Source organism: Delphinapterus leucas, chromosome 19 (genome assembly GCF_059928025.1).
Source record: "Delphinapterus leucas isolate spDelLeu-1000000601 "Yukka" chromosome 19, BTC_Dleu_Yukka2, whole genome shotgun sequence".
Taxonomy (NCBI): Eukaryota; Metazoa; Chordata; class Mammalia; order Artiodactyla; family Monodontidae; genus Delphinapterus; species Delphinapterus leucas.
The window spans coordinates 40,379,852-40,401,032 of record NC_143147.1 but is presented as its reverse complement, the minus strand read 5'-3'; the positions used below and the strand labels follow the sequence as shown (position 1 = coordinate 40,401,032).

Here is a 21,181-nt window from a genome sequence, read left to right as displayed (position 1 = left end):
GCCCCGTTAACACAAGTGACCTGCTTCATGGTCTCACTCAGGGCTAACTCCAAACTTACTCAGGGTGAGGGGGTATCCCCACGTGTGTCTCTGCTTCCTCAGAACCCTCTTCAAGCCCCCATCTCACGATCTGGGAGGTACTTATTGGCTGCTGCCCTGGCAGGCTCTCCAGGGATGTCTAGGTGAGGATATCAGTGGGTCCTGCAGCCAGCCAACTGGAGAATCCCCAGGGTCTGACCCCCCTCCCCCCACACTCACTTTGTGCTCTTGACCTCTCTGATAGGAGGGAAGGTGGGAACCAGTCCTAATACAGAGCATCTTAGTGGCAAGGAATTCCTGCTTCAAGCGCTAGGGACCAAAACATCCTCCAGCCCTATGAGCACAAGAGAGGCCAGGGCTCTAGATGAGGACGTTCCTAGAGAGGAGAGAGCCCTGGGGATGCAGTCCAGTCCCCACCAGCAGTCCTGCCCCTCAGAGGGAGCAAAGATCCATAAAGGAGAGGTTTTTAGAATAAGGACTCTGGAGTTATATTATTGGGTTTGAGCCCTGTGTCCACTGTTTTCTGACTGTGACCTCGGGTAAGTTATTTTACCTCTCCAATCATTAGTTTCCCCATCTGTTATTAGGAACAATGGCTTCCTCTTAAGGTTCCTGCAAGGACTCACCAAGCTATTACACGTAAAGCACTTAGCGTGGCGCCTGGCAACAGTGAGCACACAGTAAATGCTAGCCGTTGTTATTTGGGCCACTTTGGACTAGGAAGGGATTTGGGCCAGGTTGTGCCCAAGTCCACTGGACATCTTCAGTAAAATTCTCTTTTTCCCTTCCTGTTGGCACTCTCTGAGTTCCATTTGCTGACCCCCTGGGAATGCCTGGCTTCTACTCTCTCCATTATGACAGATGAGGAGGTAAGAACGCCCCTGGGAAGTTACTTCCCGTCTTTCCATGCTCCCCCTTATCCAAGTGCCTCTCTTACCCTTTAATGGAAGCAGATGTGAAAGGAGACAGACAGAGGTGCTCCCTATGGTTGGGCAGGTTGTTCACTGCACAAGGGCACCTGGCAGAGAAGCAGGGGCTGAAATCTAGCCTGTGTTCCACTTGCCAAGCTGTGCACCTGTGGGGCTGCATCTCCCCAGAGGGGCATTTACACGAAGGTACCAGAGCTAGTTGCAACGCTGGAGAGAAGGAGTAGAGACCTTTTGGCAAATGATGAATCCTGCCAAGTGCTCTGTGGGAAGGCTGTCTGGGAAGCCATAGGCTGGATCCATCCCCGCTTGGCTCTCCCCTCTCCAGCCTAGGGCACTCCAGAAAGGGGACATTTTTCTGGGTTACACACTATTTGAGTCCTCAACTTGGAAAGGCACAAGGTGAACTCTGCTCTCGGCAGCCCTGTGTCCTGAATTTGGCAAAGTGTGTCCTGATTTCACGGTGCATTGTTCCTATAAGTACTTTCATTCTTCTTGGTCCATGTTTGATAAGATAGTCCAAGCTCTTTTGCCTTTGTTCTTTGTCTTGCCATATCTCTCCCTTACCCAAAGTCCAACATGGCCTCTAATGGACTAGCCCAGGATGGACAGTTGACTACAGGTGCAAAAGACAAATGAGATGTGCGTGTGGCAGGGGACAACAGCCAGAACAGCTGCAGGGGATGTGCCAGAAATGCGGCTGCCACCCCCTCTGCCATGGCTGCTTATCTAGCCCTGGGCCCTGGGCTCAGCTGTGGGTGGGAGCAGCTACTTTTAGAGATTATCTCCATGCAAGACAGTAAATCCTTCTCTCCCTCCTGCCTTTCTCTCTTCCTTCCTTCCTCCTTTTCTCCCTTCCTTCCATAAACAGTTTTTATTCAGATGCTTAGCACTCTGCTAGGCACTATTGAGGAAACCATTGAAGCCTCACAGCACACACATTCTTTGGCCTTGAGAAACTTACCATTTGGATGGGGAGATAAGACACATGGGCAGGAAACATTTAAACAACAATATGAAATAGTCCGTGCTCAAATGTTCAAATGAATGCAACAGACTGAATAAGTGCTGTTGGAGGGTCTTAGGAGAGAGGGAGTCAGCAGGGACTTTGCGGGGAGGCGGTCAGGTTACCCACTCCTTCCCAAAGCCGGGGGCGGGGGGGGGCGGGATATCTTAACAGCCAGCCTCTTGTTCACCCCTTGATGCAAACCTATACCTTTGGGAAGGGATTAGTATTTCCCCTCATTCAGGATATGATGCTTTTGACAGAGCAAGTTCCTCCCTGTTTTCCTCCAGCTTGCCCTCTTTCTTTATGCATCTTGTTTTAGTTTAGGAAGTCAAAAGCCTTGGCAGCAGGACGGCTCCTTCTCAAAATAGCTCTTGTCCTGTCTCGATAATTGCAGCTCTCCAGCCTGTTCAGCAGCAGAGCTGCTCCCCAGAAGCTGGGAAGAGAAGACTCCCAGGCAGCGGGGCCTACTGGCCTTCTCTGGATCTCTGGAAGTGGGTGGCATGGAGGTGGGCCCGGTACTCTCCTCACAGGGTGTGCAAGAGCTAGGCCTTCCTCAGACTGATCCCTGGGCTGCATGGCCCACAGGCAGTCCCAGGATGAAGACTCTGTGGTGCTGGTGTCCAAGGCCTCTGGTTCCTCTCATCTAGGAATGGTTGACTGTGGAGTCTGGTCCAGATTCCATTCCCGGCAGGAATTCTCTGGTGGCCCAGCCATGGCGCCTTGGCTCGTGGATGGCAGCCTCTTTGTTGCTGAGCTTCACAAGCCCTTCTGGGTCCACAGCTGGGGACGGAGCATGATTCAGCCTCCTCCCAGGCGGCCCCTCAAGACCTTTTTGTCTAAGGAGCAGGGTAGACAGATGCTTCTCATCCTTGGTTTGGGACATTAGGGACTGGAGTCTTCCCGGAGGAGGTTATGCTGGACTGAGGGAAACATTCCTGGTGGGTTTTTTTTTGGTACCAGAACTAGCAGAAGCTCAATAGGAAGGTCCTGAGGGTGCCCTCTGCGGTCAGCGGGGGCTGTCTTCTCACACAACCCTGGGGAGTTCCCTGGAATAAAGCAGCTCTTGTTGGGAGGGGCTGCCCTGGTCCCAAGATCCTGTGTCCTCAAGGCACCTAACCTACTCACCCTTAGATGTGCTGTCAGGGGACAAGGTGGTTTACTCCCTGCTCTATCAATTATGCAAGGAATCAACTCTGGAAAACAGGCCAGGAACAAGAGGAGGCTGTTTCAGTGATACCTAAGGCACACTTCAGTATCTTAAGGGTGACATGTCATTTGTCCCTGGGGGATGGGACGGCCAGCCTCCTCTTGGCTCCTGAGTCACAGGGAAGTTTTGCTCAGGTAGACTAACCTGGCAAGGAAGAACACAGAGCCTAGGAGCAGCACAGGGAGGCTCCGCATTCCTGGGGATGTTAACAGAATCCTAGGATATGGGCTGTCTGGAGGGAACCCCAGAATCATTTTCCTACCCCCTCATTTTCTCTTGCTTTGTACAGAAGCTCATAGTTGAAAGGGAAGGGGGTTGTTGAAAGGATGGAGCAGAGCTGCTGAAAATGGGGCAGGGCACCTTGGGAGGCTTTTCATAGCAGCCTGACCCTCGCTACCCCGCTGCTTTTCCTGTCAGATGGTACCTTGTTCACTGCAGCTATCATGGGCAGTCAAGCCCAGAGCAGGATGGGAGGCTGGAGACCTCAGGCCCAGACTTGCTATTTTGGGCACAGGCTAGGTTGACCAACTCATCAGGGTTTGCCCCGGGTGCTCCTGACTTTAACATTGAAAGTCTTGCATCCTGGGAACTCCGTGAGTCCTGAGCAAACCGGGACAGTTGGTCACCCTAGGACAGATGGTGTGGTATGCCTCAGCAAGAGCCTCTGGAAGCACAGGGCAGGGGGGTAATGTCCTACCTCCACCGGGAGACCTGGGCAGATTACTCCCTCTGTCCGTACAATGAGGGCAGGAAAATGCTATGCCTTCTTCCCGAGCTTGATGGCAGAATCCCTTCGTTTTTTTGTTCTGCCCAGCATGAGCACGCATAGGGAAGAATCAGCCACATCCATTTTGGACTTTCTAGTGTATTTCCAGACGCTACTGGGTTCCCTGCCTGGAACCCATCTCCAACATTACACATTTCTATCAGAGTAGTTTGGTGCTGTTTAAAGTGGTGGGTTTTTCAGGTAAGAAGAGAGACAGTGGGCCTGAGTAGACTAGGCAGCTTGGCTTCAGAGGGCAGGTGCATACTCAGATGAGAAGGAAAATCTGTAATGCAGGAGCCATCTGACAGCTGCTCAGCCAGAGGAAGGCTGTCCTGAGTGACAGAAATGATCGTGTCCCTTCACCCTCCTCTGCTCAGCTGCCTTTGGCCCAGCTGCCACGAGGGCAGAAGCAAGAGACAGCTGCACCTTGGGGGCTGAATGCAGGCCTGGAGGAGGACAGAATGCAAGGCAGCTCCTGACGGAAGCTCAGACCCTGACACTATAGATGGGAGGACTGGGTCAGCCAGTCATTTCCTTGGCACACCTACCACCGGCAAAGTCATCTAGCTCCAGGGCTCTCAACAGTGGCTGTGTTGGGGAATTGGGTTCAATAAGTCTGAGACCAAGACCTGTTTTCTAGAGATAGAGTGGTGTCTAGCTGAAGAAGCTGACTCCACAGTTGGTGACAGCATGGTCATTCCAATGTCACTTTAGACTAAGGCTTCTCTCCCATCCCTCTACACCCATTACACATGCACATGCTCATTCTTCGGAGGGAAGGCATTTAAAATAGTCACAGTTGACAGTTGCTAGTTTGGTGTTGATCATTTCGGTGTTAGCTGAGATAATATCTGCCATTCATTTTAGTGATTATACCTGCGCTAAGTGTATTGCCTTAGTGAATCTTCACAGCAAACCTACGAGGTAGACTTTTTCTCCCTATTTCACAGATGAAGACACCGAGGCCCAGGGCTTGCTCATCAGTGCCTGGAGCGCTCTAGGGAGCATCTTGCCCCAGGGGTTCATGTGTGGTGTATAAACTCTTTTTCTGTAGTCACATATTCCTGGCAGATAACTTCCTGATATTTCAGTAGCACCGTTAGATATCAAGAATTGTGAGAGGAAAGGTTGTAGTGGGGGTAACATCTGGGTCCCTGCCTTTGAACTGAGAGGCTGGGAGGTCAGCGTGAGCTGGTAAACAGCCAGAATGAAGGGCAGGTTATGGGTCAGCAAAGCCCATAGCCTCAAGGCTTGTCTGTACTCCAAAATCAGAGTGGAAACTGAGCAATGATTCCTCTTGGTCAATCCATATCGATCAGACATCTCTTGGGGGCAGAGGCCTGATCACCCAGGCAGACATCGCATGACATATTCACTGAGTTGAAGTGAGTAGAGGTTAAAATAGAAAACATACTCCCCATCCTTGAGGGGCTTGTGGTTAATTTGGAGAGAAAAGTATACAGATGGATCACTTGAAAGGAAGTGAATATCAAAGGACAAACAAAGTCCAGGGCAACGAGTCAGCAAAGCTTCCAGCATGGAGGCACTTGGAGAGTCAACACCAGGGGGAGACAGACTTTGGCTCAGGTGGTGGTAACTCACCACCCAAAGATTGAAGGGCAGCTGTTAGAGCCAATGAATTTTTGGCCATGGAAGATATTCGAGCAGAGGCTGGAAGGTCAAGGGAGGGGGACTTGAAGGGAGTCAGACACGCAGGGGGTAGTGGTATTAGGAGGTGTGTAAGTCCCTTCTATCCCTGAACCTCCTGTGCCCTGTCCTGCCACAGAGAGGATGTTGGAAGGGCCCTCTGGCTGGCTTCTATCACCCTGCTGGCTCTGGAACTGTCCCTTGCTGCGGCCGTTCAGCAGGTGCCAGGAAACACTGTGTTCCCTGACCTTGCCGCCCACATCTCGTGCCTGCCCCAGAATCATGGGGCACTGGGGAGCAATAAGGGAAGGAGTGAGGCTTAGGGCATTTTCGTTTCTTGCCTCTGCACAGACCTTGCTGGACAGACTGGCTAAGGTTTCCTTGAAAGACACAAGCCAGTGATAGATAGACGTTTGGCTCCACCAGGGCTCTCTGACTGTATCATCACTGACTCAACACCTCTGGGGCAGGGGTACTATTAGCTCTTGCACCACTTAAGGGAAACTGCTACCGAGAGGCAAATGTGGCCTTTGCTAGTCAGGCAGATCTGAAATCCTGATTTCCGGTGGTAATTACTCTTTATTCTTGACTTTGAACCTGGGCCCTGGCTTGGCCCAAGTGCAGCATCCTTGTTTGCCATCACTGTGCCATATACCCTTCACCCATGCACGGGCAGGAAAGATCCAGTGGAGGGGGGGCCAGGAGGTTTTCCGTAAAGACCATATTAGCCTGATCTAAGTAGAGGGGGCCCAGGACAGCAGACTGGGGCCGTGGTTGCTGATATGAGTTTCCCAGAAGAATCACCCTCTGTGCAAGGTATGTGTCGACTCTCCAGATGCTTGGCTTGAATACCCGACCCCAGCAGTACCCCAGAAATTGTACCCTAGTCAAGGACATCAATGCCTGGTGGGATGTTGAATTTTTCTTCCTTCCTTCCTTCCTTCCTTCCTTTTCTGCCTGCATGGCTTGCAAGATCTCAGTTCCCCAACCAGGGACTGAACCCAGGCCCCAGCAGTGAAAGCGTGGAATCCTAACTACTAGGCCACCAGGGAACTCCTGGGATGTTGAATTTCAAGACAGAACCAGAGCTCCAAGAGCTGAGGGGCACTGAGGCAAGGTTGGCCAGACAACCTGCTGGCTGGAGGTGGCACAGAGCACACAGTGATCAGTGACTCACACAAGGGCTGCTATATCTCAGCCCTGCTTCTGACCAAGTGTCAGACTCTACCTGTCCCAATATAGAACATGAGAGCTGGAGTTGAGGGTAGAACAATCCTCTCTCTCAACGGGGGAAACAGAAGCACAGGGAGGGGAAGGGACTTTCAGGCAGTGAGATAATTGCCAGAGCTGGCATGGGGACTTACTCCCGGGCCAAGTTCTCACGGAGATCCCTGAATTGCTACAGGGCTAGCATGCGGGGCTGTATAGGTAGAGTGACCCAGAGTCTACCTTAGGCTTTTATTTTGCCCAGCCCATGCTTCATGTTGGGCCTGTGACCATCAAGACCCTGAGTTCCATGGTCCCTTCCTCTTTTGGGGCCTCACTTCCTTCAAAGCAAGCTGGCACCAACATGCCTTAGGAAACACAGGGCTCTCTGGGTTCTGGGCAGCAGGTGCCGGAGCAGAGCTGGGATTCCAGCTGCAGCTGACGATGAGCTGCTAGCTGAGATGTGTTTGTGTCTACACTTGAGCAGCAGCCAGAACTGGGGGAAGGAGGGACATTATGATTGTGGAAAATAAGCCTTTGTGATAGGGCCTGTCTTCCTTGACATAGGCTTTCTCCCTTGGGCCCAGCACTCACAGTCCAGGCCTTGCAGACTGAAGCATCCAAGAGGTATTCTTTTTTTTTAAAATTTATTTATTTGTTATTTATTTTGGCTGCACTGGGTCTTAGTTGTGGCACGCAGGATCTTGGTTGCGGCATGTGGATTTCTTAGTTGCAGCATGTGGGCTTCTTAGTTGCGGCATGCGAACTCTTAGTTGCAGCATGCATGCGGGATCTAGTTCCCCAACCAGGGATCGGACCCGGGCTCCCTGCACTTCTTTAAGCAATGACACCCCTTCTATCCTCCAGCCCACCATTGCCAAATATTCAATAGCAGCCCCATGTTTTCTGAACCTGATCTCACCTGTGGTACCCAGGCCCCCTCCCTCTCTCTGCTGAGTTTTGACAGATCCCAACCAAGACCACTGGGTCACGGATCACACTGAAATAGTGTAGGCAGGCCTCTAGCACTTCTACCAATAGAGGGAGGGGGCCATGCCTGTGGCCTCAGTTTTGTCTAAAGGGTATTCAAGCCAGTCAGTCTGCCCTGGAAGAGGACTCTTGGAAGTCAGGGAGGGGCATGCTGCTGGAAACTTCCACAGAAGACTGACCAGCTCAGACCTGTATTAGCTCAGGAAATCCCCACCAACTCCCCACCCCCTAAGCATCTATGCTCTCCTAGCTGCTGCTGACCCTTCTGAGCCTCTAATGCCTCTAAAGCTGCTGGGGATTCTGTTCCCACAGCATCTCACCTGCTTGCCCAGCATGGCCTCTCCTGAGGCCCTCACCACCTTCCACGGCCACAGGCAAGGCTTCACTTCCCCGGAAAGGCCACTCAGCCTCTCCCTTCCATTCTTCCAACAGATGATCCCGGGATAACTTATGCAGCAAATCCTCTTTAATCTTTAATGTAGGGTCTTGCACGAAGGGAACCTCCTGTCTCTTCCTCACAGCTTGGCTGGAGGTGGAGATTGTCTGACATTCCACCTTAGGAGGTGTACAGACGGTATGGACAATCAGTAACTTGGACATCAGCTGGGTTCAATTCCCACAAACCTTGTGGACTCTCCGGGGTAACTGATCGTTTCTCCCCAACCTGTGAGGCAAACCCCCCTCTCCTTCCAAAGGTTTCTTCTCCTGGGGATACCAGGTGGGCCCTTCCTTTTTCTTTGGGGACTGGCTCAACCCCCACGGTGCTGCGCTGCCTGGGCAGGCCACTCTTTAGGGGCTGAGTGAGGAAGAGCCAAGTGACCAGAGAAGCCCTGTCCCGAACGCCTCTCTGCACCCTGTCTCCGGGGGTCGAGAGCTGCAAAGCCCCACGGCGGGCCGGCCACCCCTTGCCCAGCCTGCGCCGGCTCCCCGCGCCGCGGAGGTGCAGGCCCCGCCCCGGGGCCGCCCCGCCCCGCCCCCCGCCGCCGGGCCCCGCCGCCGGGCCCCGCCCCCGGCCGGTCCGCTCTCTGGGCGGCCGGCGGGGGCAGGCGGTGTGGTGAGGTCGGCACGCAGCTCCGGCCGCGGGTCGCTCGGGCGCTGTCCAGGCGGAGCCGGCCCGGCCCGGGCTGCAGCCATGGTAAGGCTGGCGGGCGCGGGGCGGGGCCGGGCGCGCAGGGCCCGCCGCTCCCGGGCGGCTTCGTCGAGACCCGCGGCGCCGCAGTCCAGGCTGTGCGGGGCGGGAGGCGCTGTCGCCTGCCGCGGGCACAGGCAGGCTGGCGGACGGCGCTGCGTCGCTGCTCCCAAGTTTCTTCTTCTGATGCGAGCAGACACGGTGTGGGCCCCGGCCACCGGGGTGCTGCCCCGTTCTTAGACGGAGGGGTGGGTCCGTGCTGGGTGGGGAGGGGCGCCGGCCGAGACGCGCTGGTGGGCTGGGGTGAGTGAGTCAGGCAGGGGCGGAGGTGAGGGTCCCCACCCTTGCCTGGGTCAGCTGTTACCTGGGTGACTCTTCCTCGCCCACCTTACCCTAGGCTCAGGGACCAGCACCAACTTCCTTGGAAAACACACACAGGAGGCCCGCAAACACTGCCTGCCTCGCCAAGAGGGATGGTGAGACGCTTGGGCCCTCCCTTCCCACAGCACCATCTGCCCAGGGACCTCAGAGAGAGGGAGGCCCAGCCACCATCGTACCCCGTGGGATCAGCTATATCCCTCTGCCTCTGAGACAGGAACCATGGGGAATCTTCCTCCTGCTGCATCCTCCCCCCTCCCCCCAAACCAGGTCCCTCTGCAGTGATGGAGGGTGGAGGGAACTCATTCCTGCCACCTGCCTGTGGTGGGAGGAGAAACAGTAACCCCAGCCAACCACCCTGAAGACCCCCCAGGTTGGAAGTTTTGATGTTTGGCCGTGAGGGTGCAAGCTCTTTTCCTGCCATCATTGCCAGAGCCTGCCACAACAAGCACATTATGCTCCAGGCCCTGTGCCAGCTTCTCCTCCCAGCCTGGCAGCCCCCTAGCCCTCGCCCTCTGCATTGGGACGTACAGGCTGTTTACAGCAGGAGGAGACCCGTGACCAGCCTGTGGGGCAGGATGTTGGCTGAGGGCAGCCTCCAGAAAGGAACTCCCCGGGCCCTGTGGAATCAGAAGCTTCCAGGTCTAGAAAGGCCAGCCTTTTGGGCTCTTCTCTCTCAAGCTGTGTCCAGGCCGAGGCCCAAGTCTTGGCCAGGAAGTCTTGGTGACACTGTGACCTTCCCCAAAGGGGGGTTTCCTGGGAGAGGCCAAGTGGTGCCTGCCTTTATCCCTACCCCCATTCTTCTCCTCACATGGGGACGGACAGACTGATTGTACCAGGGATGGAAGCCTGGGGGAGCACTGATTGTTCTTAGTGCCAAGTGTCCCTAGTGCAGGGGCCGAGAGGGGCTTTTTCTGCCACACACTAAGTTCAGTTCAGCTGAGGTCTCGGTGCTTCAACTTGGCTGAGGCCACCCTGTTCGTCTGCATTTAAAGGCACCCTGTCACCACCAGAGTCCTCAGCCTCAGGCCCCTGCCTCAAGCCAGCCCAGTCCCTAAGGTGACTGGGTTCATGTCAAGCCAGCCTTCTCTATGAGGGTCACTTTGTGAAAGGAGATCAGGCACCCAGCTGCTTCGGAGGTCAGTGGGGAGAGCTCCCCAGCGCAGGAGCCCCAGGCGTTTTTAACTGGCATGCAAAAAGGAGGGCTTGGCTAACATTAATAACCATCCCGTGACCTGAGATGTACCTTCTCTCCCCAGGTTCAAAGCAGCTTGAGGCATCTGCCATCTGGGAGTGCTTTCTTCCCCCAGCCTTCCTGGGAGGCAAGGAAGGGCCATTCACGATTGGACATTAAGGCCCTGAAATTAAGACACTATTCAAAATCACAAAGGGTATTTCTAGCCAAACCAGAAACACTGGCCTCCTGACTCCTAGTCAAGTGCTCCATCTTCACACTCCCAGTTAGGTCCCTAAGTTTGTCTCCCACCTAATCGGCAGCTTTGAAGCCTCTGGGATCCCAGCCTCTCCTTGACCTGAACTCATGCCCCTCAGAGACCAAGTGTTAGCGGCTCCCCTGCTGACTCTCTGAAAGTGATGGGGTGATGAAAGTGATACAGGTCCCCATGAGTCAGAGGTCAGGTGTCCTAGGATGGAAGGAGTCCCTGCAGCAAAGGCCTCTCTGTGGCTGGGACTCTCTGCAGGGAAATCTAGGGGCGGATTTCTGAAGGCAGTGCGGTTCTCCACTGAGAGAACACAGAGGGACACTGGGAAGAAAAGTGGAGCCATTCCTAAGAGAACATACACCCAGGGGATTATAGGACACCCCACACTACTTCAGCACTGCTTGAAGTTAAGGTGAAAGAGATTGGAATCCTTTGGGACTGGAGTCTCCTGGGTAGCTGCCCCACGTACTGATGGACCAGGTCACCTTGGGGACAGGTCTCAACCCTCTGACAGGCCTCAGTGTCCTTGGGGGTTACAGGAGAGGCCAAGTGGATCAAGAGCCTGTGTTGCAGACAGACTTGGGAGGCTGGTGCTGTGCCCATCGGGGTAGGCAGCGGGCAGGCATCACGGAGCAGCCAATCAGAGGAGGAGGGGACTGCAGAAAAAACGAGTGATCCTGCTGCAGCTGAGCTGTCCTTGGAGGGTGGGAGCCACGGGAAGGGAGGAGGAGGGGTTGGGGAAGGACATTCCACAGGCTTTTTTGGCCCCTGACAGACACAGGGGGGTCAGAGAGAAAGGGAAAGGAGCAAGTCAGGACGCTGGATTCCAACAAGAGCATCAAGACCAGGCTGTTTCTGTGTGTGAGGAACTTTTCTTGGGAGATAAAATTAGACCTAGAGCTTGCTGACAGGGAGTCTGAAGCGTGGGACATGGACCGTTCACTGGGATGGCAAGGCAGTTCTGTCCCTGAGGACAGAACAGAAGCTGGGGTAAGGTGCTGCTCTGGGAGATGGGTGGACCTGCCCTGTCTTCCCCCTGCATTGTCTGGGATTGGGGCTCAAAGTCAGAAAATGATTTGGTCACTGGCGGAGCCGGGGGCAGGGAAGGACAGACAGGAGGTGAGGCCCCTCGTGTCCTAACTCCTTGTCTAGAGCCCCTGTGGGCCCCTCCGTGCTAATGAGCAGCCCCCTGGCATGGAGAGTGGCACTGGGTTCCTGGTGAGACTCTACCTGAAGATTGCAAGGGCTGGGGGTCTCCATCAGTGCCTTCCTTTCTCCCTTCCTTGCAGCCCCGCTGCTCAGTGCCCCTGGGGAAACCAGGCGGAGTGCAGTCCTCTCTCTCCCACCCTCAGCCTGACCCCCAGACCGACTGCTGCGTCACTGTGGGGTTGTGCAGAGGGGCAGGATTTCCCCGAATTCCCCAGACTCTTCAGCTGCCACCCCCAGCCCCATCCCTTCTCTGTTGCCATATAATTAATCGTCCAAGCTGGGACACTTTGCAGAGTGAAAAGGGGCAGTTATGCCAGAACAACAAACATAAACTGGGATGTACGGTCACCCCACCGGTCCCCACAAATACTGTGGGTAAGAAAAAGCCTGTTGGGTCAGGCTTGCCTCAGCACTGTCTCTTCTGGCCACTTGGCCCCTACCTGCTGTTTCCAGTTTCCGTCTAAAAGGCCCCTTTTCCTGTCTAGGCAAGCCCTGGAGACTACGGCTATAAGCAGGTATGGGGACTTGAGAGGCGACAGCCTGGAAGTAGCTCCTAGGGGACTTTCCCCTCTAGCCTCCCCCTCTAGTCCCTTCCCTCTGCATAAACCTGGCAGCGTGACTGCATCCCTCAGTTCTTCCCTTTGTAAAACGGGGGCCTGCAGGAAGACCACGGCCATGTTATCTCCCCTCACCCTGGCTGGGACTCCACAGTGGTCTGGGGTAGCCCCCACTGGCTTGGCTGATTCCCAGAGGGTGAGTCAGCCTGTGAAGCCGGCCCTTGTCCGTTGTCTGGGGGAGGCACGTGGGTTTTGTGCGGCCGAGCTGAGCCCAGCACCGCCAGGCACTCTGCAAAGGGGGCCGGCCCCAAAGGAGAGAGAGGAAGCTTTAGGGTCTGGAGCTGAGGGTCAGAGTAGTGGGGGGGCAGTGGCCTGCCTTCCCAGCTGGAGATGGAGTGGAGCAGGTCTCCACAGAGGAGCCAGCCCCTCGCTGCCTACCACCCGTGCGGTTCACAGTTGAGACCAGGCCCCCTCCCGCACTGCAGGCCAAAGCCTATCTCTGGGCACAGGGGGCAAGGGGCAGCTGCGGGTGCTTCCCCCTATACATCCCTCACAGTTGGGGGCTGTCAGAAGTGTCCTGCCGTCCTCCCTCACCTGGTCCCTCCCAGCTCCCCTTCACCCACACTCAGCATCCACTGGCAGGTTTCCCCTTCGCTCCTGGGGCCCAGGCTCAGGCTCTGTGTGGCTCAGTGTCTGGAGTAAGGGGGGTCAGGTCAGCTGTACTGAGTTCTGGGCAGTGAGTCCTGGGGAGTGAGCACCTCCAGTAGAGTCCGCACCTCAGTCCCAGAGCTCAGCACCTGCAGTGACAGGAGGCGAAGAAACCCCTGCTGACTCTTGATTTGCCTGGGGCTGGGAGCTCCCTTCTTCCCTCCCTCGCTCCTTCCTGCCCCTACCCCATTCTGGCTGTCTGCACTCTCCTTGAGTCCTGAGCCACAGTCTCCTCTCGGCTCTGATGCCTCTGTCTGCTCCCGCTCATTCAGCCTGACTTCCTGGCCTTTGGGGCAGTCCCTGTTCCTGGCTTGGAAGGGCAGCCTCAACAAGCACCCTGCTGAGAGGGACCATTGGGGCTGGAGCTACTCAGTTCCCAAACTGGAGCAGTTTGCAAGGGCTCTGGGGGCTGCCCAGGGCTGCTGCTGGACCCCAGGGCCTTTCCTGACGTCTTGGACCCTTGCACCAGGGAGGCATGTGAGCAGTGGCGGGAGGGATGGTGAGCGCTTCCTCTGGCTTGGCCGCCTGTGCAGTTTCTTTCCCTTGTAACCATAAGTGCTTTCCTTTCTCCCTCTCGCCTTCTCCTGTCTTCCTCCTTCATTCTTCCCTTCCTGCCACCTGCCCGCCTGCCGCCCCCACCCCGAACCCTCAGATCAAGCGCTTTCTGGAGGATGTGGATGATGCAGAGCTGAACAAGTTCGTGAAGGATTTCCCAGGAAGCGAGACCTACCACCAACCAGAGGCCAAGACCTGGGTGTCCAGGCCCCAAATCCTGGAGCCGAGGCCCCAGGCCTCGGACCTCTGCCAGGATGACCTGGAGTTCAGACCCCCTTCGTGGCCCCAGCCCTCTGACAGCCAGCAGTACATCTCTGCCTCAGCCCCTCTCAGCCCCTCAGCCCGGCCCCGCAGCCCGTGGGGCAAGCTCGATCCCTATGACTCCTCTGAGGTAGAGCCTCCAGCCCTGCCTTTGCCTTTCAGTGGGCTGGTGCAGGAGGACCCAGGGAGGGAGGAGAGGGAGCCCGAGCGTGTGTGTACGTGCACGTGTGTGTGTGTGTGCGTGCGCACGCATGTGCGTGCTGAGCTGGAGCCCCTCTCTGTCCTGTGTTGGCCCCAACTCTGTGGTGTCACCCCCCAGGTATGTTGGAAACTGACAATACCAGCAGGGACGGGAGCCCAGCTGGTAGCCCCAGGTGGGGCCTCAAAGGAGGCTGGCTCTGCTCCTTAAGGCTGGCGTTGGGTCCTGGGGTTCTTCTGCCTATACCCTGATGCACTCTGCCTTCTCGTCCACTAGGATGACAAGGAGTATGTGGGCTTTGCGACCCTTCCCAATCAAGTCCACCGAAAGTCCGTGAAGAAAGGCTTTGACTTTACCCTCATGGTGGCAGGTAGAGCAGGGGTGGGGCAGGGCAGGGCTGGGCAAGAGGTGTCTCAAGTGGGGATGGTCTATATGTGGGGAGTGGGCATGGGTAGGGCAGGAGAAAGCCAGGGGCTGTGCCTTTTTGCAAAATAGCTGGGAGACGCAGGTGGCCAAAAGTATGTATATGTTGCAGGAGAGGGGGTGGTGACAAGGTACAAAGAATATTTAACCCTCAGCTTTCTAGTAGTTGCCTTTCTCTGTGTGACCTTGGGCAATCTCTTATCCTCTCTGGGCCTCATCCAAATGAGAAGGCTGGACGAGCTCTTCCAGCTCTGCTGTAGTTTAGTCTCTTCCCAATTAGATGAGAGAGCGGCTGCCCCCGCAACCCCGCCACCTTGGTCCGGCGGGGTTGCCTCTTGGTTACAGATCTGATTTGGTGCCTGTGTCCTCTCTCCCCTGTCAGGAGAGTCTGGTCTGGGGAAATCCACTCTCGTCAATAGTCTCTTCCTCACTGATCTGTACCGGGACCGGAAACTCCTCAGTGCTGAAGGTGAGGAAAGGAGAGGAGCATGGAGACAGGCAGGCAGAGCTGACTTGGGAAATCGAACTGACTGCAGGCTCTGAGGGATGGGACCTTCCCCAGCACGCAGGAAGCCATGGCTTCCTAGAGAGACTGCTGGCATCTCTCTGTAGGCCTATTTGGCCTGGAAGCCCACCAGCCAGCTCCCTAAAGATTTGGGTGCCGAAGCAGGGCAGGGACCAGAGTCCTGCTCTTGGAGTGAGTCTCTGACCCCCAAAGGATTCCAGGAATCCGAGAAAAGAGCCGGGAGCAGAGAAGAGGCTGGGGCCAGAGCCAACAGCCACCGGCATTTCCTGTGTTGGGAAATGTGCTCCTTGCTGGTTCCCAGAGAACAGGCCCCCAGGCAGCCCCCGGGGGCGGGAAGGGGGGCAGTGTGGGTGAGGCAGTCTGGGCAGCACTGGCTGGGGTGGGTGGTGTGTCCTGACTGGGCAGGTCCTTGCCCTTGCCCTGGCCTCAGTTTCCCCCTTCTCCAGAGCGGATCATGCAAACAGTGGAGATCACTAAACATGCAGTGGACATAGAAGAGAAGGGTGTGAAGCTGCGGCTCACCATTGTGGACACACCGGGTTTTGGGGATGCGGTCAACAACACAGAGTGGTATGTCTGACCAAGCGCAGCCCCTGCCCTGACCCCCACCAACTCCGTACACACACACAGGGGCGCACATAGGCTCAGACACACCCACAATTGTCAAGAAGAAGGGGTTTGTGCCCTCGAGCGTGCCACTGCCCTTTACCGGACAGCTGTCTCCTCTGTAAAGTGAGAGGGAAGGCCTTGGAACAGATAATCTCTAATGTTCCGTTGATTTGACCCACAATTCTAGAATGGGGTTGAGGACACAGATAGGAAAGAAGAGCCTCAAGAAAGCAAACACATGTGAAAACGTGTAGCACAGTGCCTGACACATAGTAGGTGGTCAGTAGTTGTCACCCTCCCTCCTTCCATTCCTTTCACCAGCAACATTTTAGGTGTTACAAGCAAGTTATTAAAGACGTGAGAGTGCGTGGAGGGAGAGGTGAGGGGAGAAATAAGAGGCAAAGGGAGAGCGTGGGTGGAACTTTGTTTAAACTCCCGGGACCCTCTAGGCCACCTGCCAAAATAAAAGGTGGCTTACCAGCCCCACCGCAATCATCCCTGACATTTTTTTCAGGAACTAGAAGGATGCTTAGGAAATGGTCAGTCAGACAGACCTGAGTAGATGAGGAGGAGAATGGGTGATAAGGACAGGAGAAATGGTGATGCCTTTGATGAGGGAGTTAGGCAGGGTGGTGCTGAGACACCTAGACTGAGAGTTCAGATCTTGATGCAGCATTTAGGAACTGCGTGATCTTGAGCAAATGACCACATTCCCATTTATTCAACTGAAAAGTGCTGGCCTTACCACCTCACCCAGTTGATCTGAAAACCAACCCAGAAAGATGCATGTGAATATGCATTAAAAACATACAGCTTTGGGATTCCCTGGTGGTGCAGTGGTTGAGAGCCCGCCTGCCGATGCAGGGGACACAGGTTCGCGCCCCGGTCTGGGAAGATCCCACATGCCGCGGAGCGGCTGGGCCCGTGAGCCATGGCCGCTGAGCCTGCGCGTCCAGAGCCTGCGCGTCTGGAGCCTGTGCTCCGCAACGGGAGAGGCCACAGCAGTGAGAGGCCCGCGTACCGCAAAAACAACAACAACCAAAAAAAAGCATACAGTTTTTACAGGGCTGTGTACATTATACTCATGAATATTAAGATGATAATTTCAGGATCAGTGAAACATAAAAGTGTGGGGTCCCCTGTTCAAAATGATTAAGAATTTCAGCATGGCCACAGCAGAGAATAAACCAAACGTGGGCCTCTCTGAGCGCAGGGCCCCGGTATGACTGCACGGGTCACACGCCCAGGAAGCTGACCCTGGATAATTGCCTCACAGACTGATCAGACCCTTACGGACCTTTCTGTGCTCTGAACCACTATCCCCTCCATTTGTACTTGATCATCACAACATGTGACTTTCGGCTCAGCACATTGGTTCATCTTCAACTTCATGATCTAAGCCTTGAGGGGAGGGCCGCTTCTTATATTCTTGCCACACACTGTGCTGGTACATGGTGCATGGTCTCTGTAAATAGTCCTGCTGGATTGAGGTGGTCTCCAGTCATCACCACCCTTCCGGATCGGGGACTACGTCTCAGCAAACTGGGCTCGCCCTGAAACTCGAGCCCCAACCAGCACCTGCCTCCTACTTTAGCAAGTATCATTCCCTCCTTCAATCAGTCTACTTACCTCCTCTTGCCTTCCATAATAATAATAATTTCACCTGCCTGGCACCTCACAGTTTGCAGGGCACCACCACGTGTTCTCATTTAGTGAAGCAGCAGATGAGGTGTCCAGCCTGTGCTGGACATTTTAAGGGATGCAGAACAAGTGTAAATAATCCTTGTCACTGGGAGGCTTACAGTCTAGTGGCAATGGGAGTGGGGGAGTGGGGGGCGCAGCAGGTCTCTAACGTGTGTCAATCAGGTAAAAACTTAGCTTAGTAAGTGGGTTGGGCATTGTGGTGGCAAACACACTGAACTAGGAGTGAGAAGGCCAGGAGCCTGAGTGGGTAGAGAATTTGCTAGCTAAAGTGATCTGGATTAAGTCTCTTCGCAGCTCTGGATTTAGCTTCTTCACGTATAAAATGAGAATAATGGTGTTCATAATGCCCACCCATCAGGGCACCTATCAGTGAGGATGAAACTCAATAACAGAAGAGCAAGAGACTTGAAAATTGAGGTTGTTGAATATATATATATATATATATATATATATATATATATATATATATATATATATATATATAAAACCTCTGTGTGTGGTGACGGGAAGGGGGGAGCAGTGTGCATTGCTATAGTCACAGGACCCTTCATGGGAGAGATGGTTCTTGGATATGGCTTTGAAGGATGGAGTGGGCTTGGAGAGGTGGAGGAGAGGATGGAACCACACGAACAAAGGCTCTGAGGCTGAACTGTGAACCTGACTTAGGGCTGCCCTGGCCTCCAGTTGGTTTTCACCTGCCGGCACCTTGCTAGTCTTATTGCTTTGTTTGGTCACCTGGGCTCTTTTCCTTTCACCAAGCTAGTATTTATTGACCTCTGTCTGTGTGCTTAGTCTGATTTTCTGTCAGGATGTTTGAGATGCACCCCTGACCCACCCAGGTACCTCCCTGATGATGTAATAAAGCAAGTCGGGGAATAGCAAAGTCTTGAAAAGACTGCTCGGGGCGTGGGCTCCTTGCAGGCCCAGAGCTCACTAGGCAGCCCTCACTTCCAGTTTCTCTGCTTGTCTGTCCCTGCCCCAGCTGGAAGCCTGTGGCAGAATACATCGACCAGCAGTTTGAGCAGTATTTCCGAGATGAGAGTGGCCTGAACCGCAAGAACATCCAAGACAACAGGGTGCACTGCTGCCTGTACTTCATCTCGCCCTTCGGCCACGGGTATGGTCTGAGCCTGAGGCTCCTGACACCACCGGGTGTTGCCAAGGGAACAGGCCAAGAGCACCAGGGGCAGGGCTGCCACTAGCAGGTGGTCACGGTTTCCTGTTCCCCAGGCTCCGGCCATTGGATGTTGAATTTATGAAGGCCCTGCATCAGCGGGTCAACATCGTGCCTATCTTGGCAAAGGCGGACACACTGACACCTCCAGAAGTGGAGCGCAAGAAACGCAAAGTGAGGGAAGCTGGTGGGGGAGGGGAGCAGGTGGGCTTCTGGAAAGGATGGGGTCCCCAGAACTATGGGCCCCTCATGTGTTTGCCAGATCCGGGAGGAGATTGAGCACTTTGGAATCAAGGTCTACCAGTTCCCAGACTGTGACTCTGACGAGGATGAGGACTTCAAATTACAGGACCAAGCCCTAAAGGTGGGGCCACCCCAGGGCATCCCTTTCCCATCTTGTTTCTTCTGGGCAGAAAAGAGAAGTAGAATTCTATATAAGGGTGGGCTATTGGGGTGGAAGAGGACCCTGGTTTCCTAGCATGAACCAGAGAAGATGAAGATAAAGGTGGAAAGGAACAGGTGAGAATGGCGGTGTTGACAGACACCCCTAACTTCTTCCAGGAAAGCATCCCATTTGCTGTAATTGGCAGCAACACTGTGGTAGAGGCCAGAGGGCGGCGAGTTCGGGGCCGGCTTTACCCCTGGGGCATTGTGGAAGGTAAAGCACTGAGCTTGTGACCAGGGTATCTCCTTGCCCTCAATGGTTCTCCTCTACCCATGCGCCTGGCTGACCCCTAGCCTTGCTGTGCAGTGGAAAACCCAGGGCACTGCGACTTTGTGAAGCTGCGGACAATGCTGGTGCGTACTCACATGCAGGACCTGAAGGACGTGACCCGGGAGACACATTATGAGAACTACCGGGCACAGTGCATCCAGAGCATGACCCGCCTGGTGGTGAAAGAACGGAATCGCAAGTATGGCCAAAGGCCAGGACAGAGCTGGCAGGGGTGGGGTTTGGGACACAGCCTTGGGTGAGACAAAGCCCTTCCTTTGTTCTATAGGCTCTGGGCTCAATCCAAGCGGGTGCTGGGGTCTCCCTAGCCTTACCAACCCCCCTTTCCCCTCCCCCTCAGCAAACTGACTCGAGAGAGTGGTACCGACTTCCCCATTCCTGCTGTCCCACCAGTGACAGATCCAGAAACCGAGAGGCTGATCCGAGAGAAAGATGAGGAGGTGAGAGTTGGGTGGGGCAATAGGGGTTGCCGGCCTGAGAGGACCCCTGCTTAACCACAACCCTCAGTATCTCTTGGTTTGGGAATAGGAATATCCCTGGCCCTGGTACATATCTGGATCCTGGATTGGTGGCTTAGCGGTTCCACCCAGAGACTCCATCACACCTCAGGGCTACCAAGGCCCTGGCTGAAGGGATTAGAGGTTGGGGGCACTTCTCTAAATCTATAGGACTCTCTGAAAGGCCCCACTTTGATTCATGTGCCTGTTCCAGCTGCGACGGATGCAGGAGATGCTGCACAAAATCCAAAGACAGATGAAGGAGACCCATTAGCTGGCTTTCAGCCTTGAATATTTAAACGCCGCCTCTTCGTCCTGCCTATGCCGGCCCCTCCCAGCACCAGCTCTGCTCAGGCCCCTGCAGCTACTGCCACTTCGCCTTACATCCCAGCTGCCTCCCCAGAGACTCACAGGAAATAAAGTTTGACAAATCTGTAGGTGGCTTCTGGTGTCACTGTCTGTATCTTTATAAATTTATTTATTTTATTTATTTTTGGCTGCGTTGGGTCTTCGTTGCTGTGCGCGGGCTTTCTCTAGTTGCGGCGAGTGGGGGCTACCCTTCGTTGCGGTGCACGGGCTTCTCATTGCAGTGGCTTCTCTTGTTGTGGAGCACAGGCTCTAGGCACGTGGGCTTCAGTAGTTGTGGCATGGGGGCTCAGTAGTTGTGGCTCGTGGGCTCTAAAGCGCAGGCTCAGTAGTTGTGGCGCACTGGCCTGGTTGCTTCACGGCATGTGGGATCTTCCCGGACCAGGACTCGAACCCGTGTCCCCTGCATTGGCAGGCAGATTCTTAACCACTGTGCCACCAGCGAAGCCCACTGTCTGTATCTTTACCATCTCAGGGAAACCGAGAAGATCCTAGGACCCCGTTTTGAAAGGTTGCTGGAGGAGGGTGCTGGCTTCTGACTTTTAGTAGGGAAGGGAGAGTGGGGAAAACTTTCCCCTCTCATGACAGGGTTCAGTCCGTGCCCAGAATCCAGCCTGGCCTGTCCATCCTCCTGACTGTATCTCTCGTGCCTCTGTTATATGGAGCCCCTCTCATCTTTACCACATACGGTACTGACAACCCCATAGAAGTTTAGGTTTTGATATCTCCCCCGAGAAAACATCGTATTAATTGCGTGCAGCCTTCGTATTTCCCCTGATTTGGGAAAAGGGATATGTAGTACGAATTAAGCTCTGTACTCTAGGAAGCCTGTGACAGAGCACTGAACAAATGCTGAAACCCCTGTAATCACCAAACACTATAGGAAGTGCTGGGAATGGATAGAGTACAATCATCGTCCTG

The 21,181-nt window shown here is 54.7% G+C and overlaps 1 protein-coding gene across 5 annotated transcripts in view; it reads left to right on the top strand.

The window, feature by feature from the left end:
• SEPTIN4 (septin 4) overlaps positions 1–21,006 on the top strand; it is a 37,094-nt gene extending 16,088 nt beyond the window's left edge. Inside the window, exons 3-14 of one of the 5 annotated variants that reach the window (XM_030763145.2) lie at positions 901–908; positions 13,866–14,159; positions 14,505–14,598; positions 15,034–15,120; positions 15,624–15,747; positions 18,473–18,607; positions 18,721–18,838; positions 18,927–19,028; positions 19,226–19,322; positions 19,416–19,578; positions 19,738–19,837; positions 20,109–21,006. In XM_030763145.2, the coding sequence (XP_030619005.2) occupies positions 901–908; positions 13,866–14,159; positions 14,505–14,598; positions 15,034–15,120; positions 15,624–15,747; positions 18,473–18,607; positions 18,721–18,838; positions 18,927–19,028; positions 19,226–19,322; positions 19,416–19,578; positions 19,738–19,837; positions 20,109–20,168 (1,382 nt within the window). In that variant the 3' untranslated portion in view covers positions 20,169–21,006. Of the gene's footprint in view, positions 1–102; positions 8,740–8,804; positions 8,926–8,960; positions 11,730–13,865; positions 14,160–14,504; positions 14,599–15,033; positions 15,121–15,623; positions 15,748–18,472; positions 18,608–18,720; positions 18,839–18,926; positions 19,029–19,225; positions 19,323–19,415; positions 19,579–19,737; positions 19,838–20,108 lie in introns of those variants that run through there. The other 4 variants (XM_022552489.3, XM_022552494.2, XM_089900915.1 and 1 more) reach the window with 4 other exon arrangements.
• The last annotated feature ends 175 nt before the right edge of the window (positions 21,007–21,181 follow it).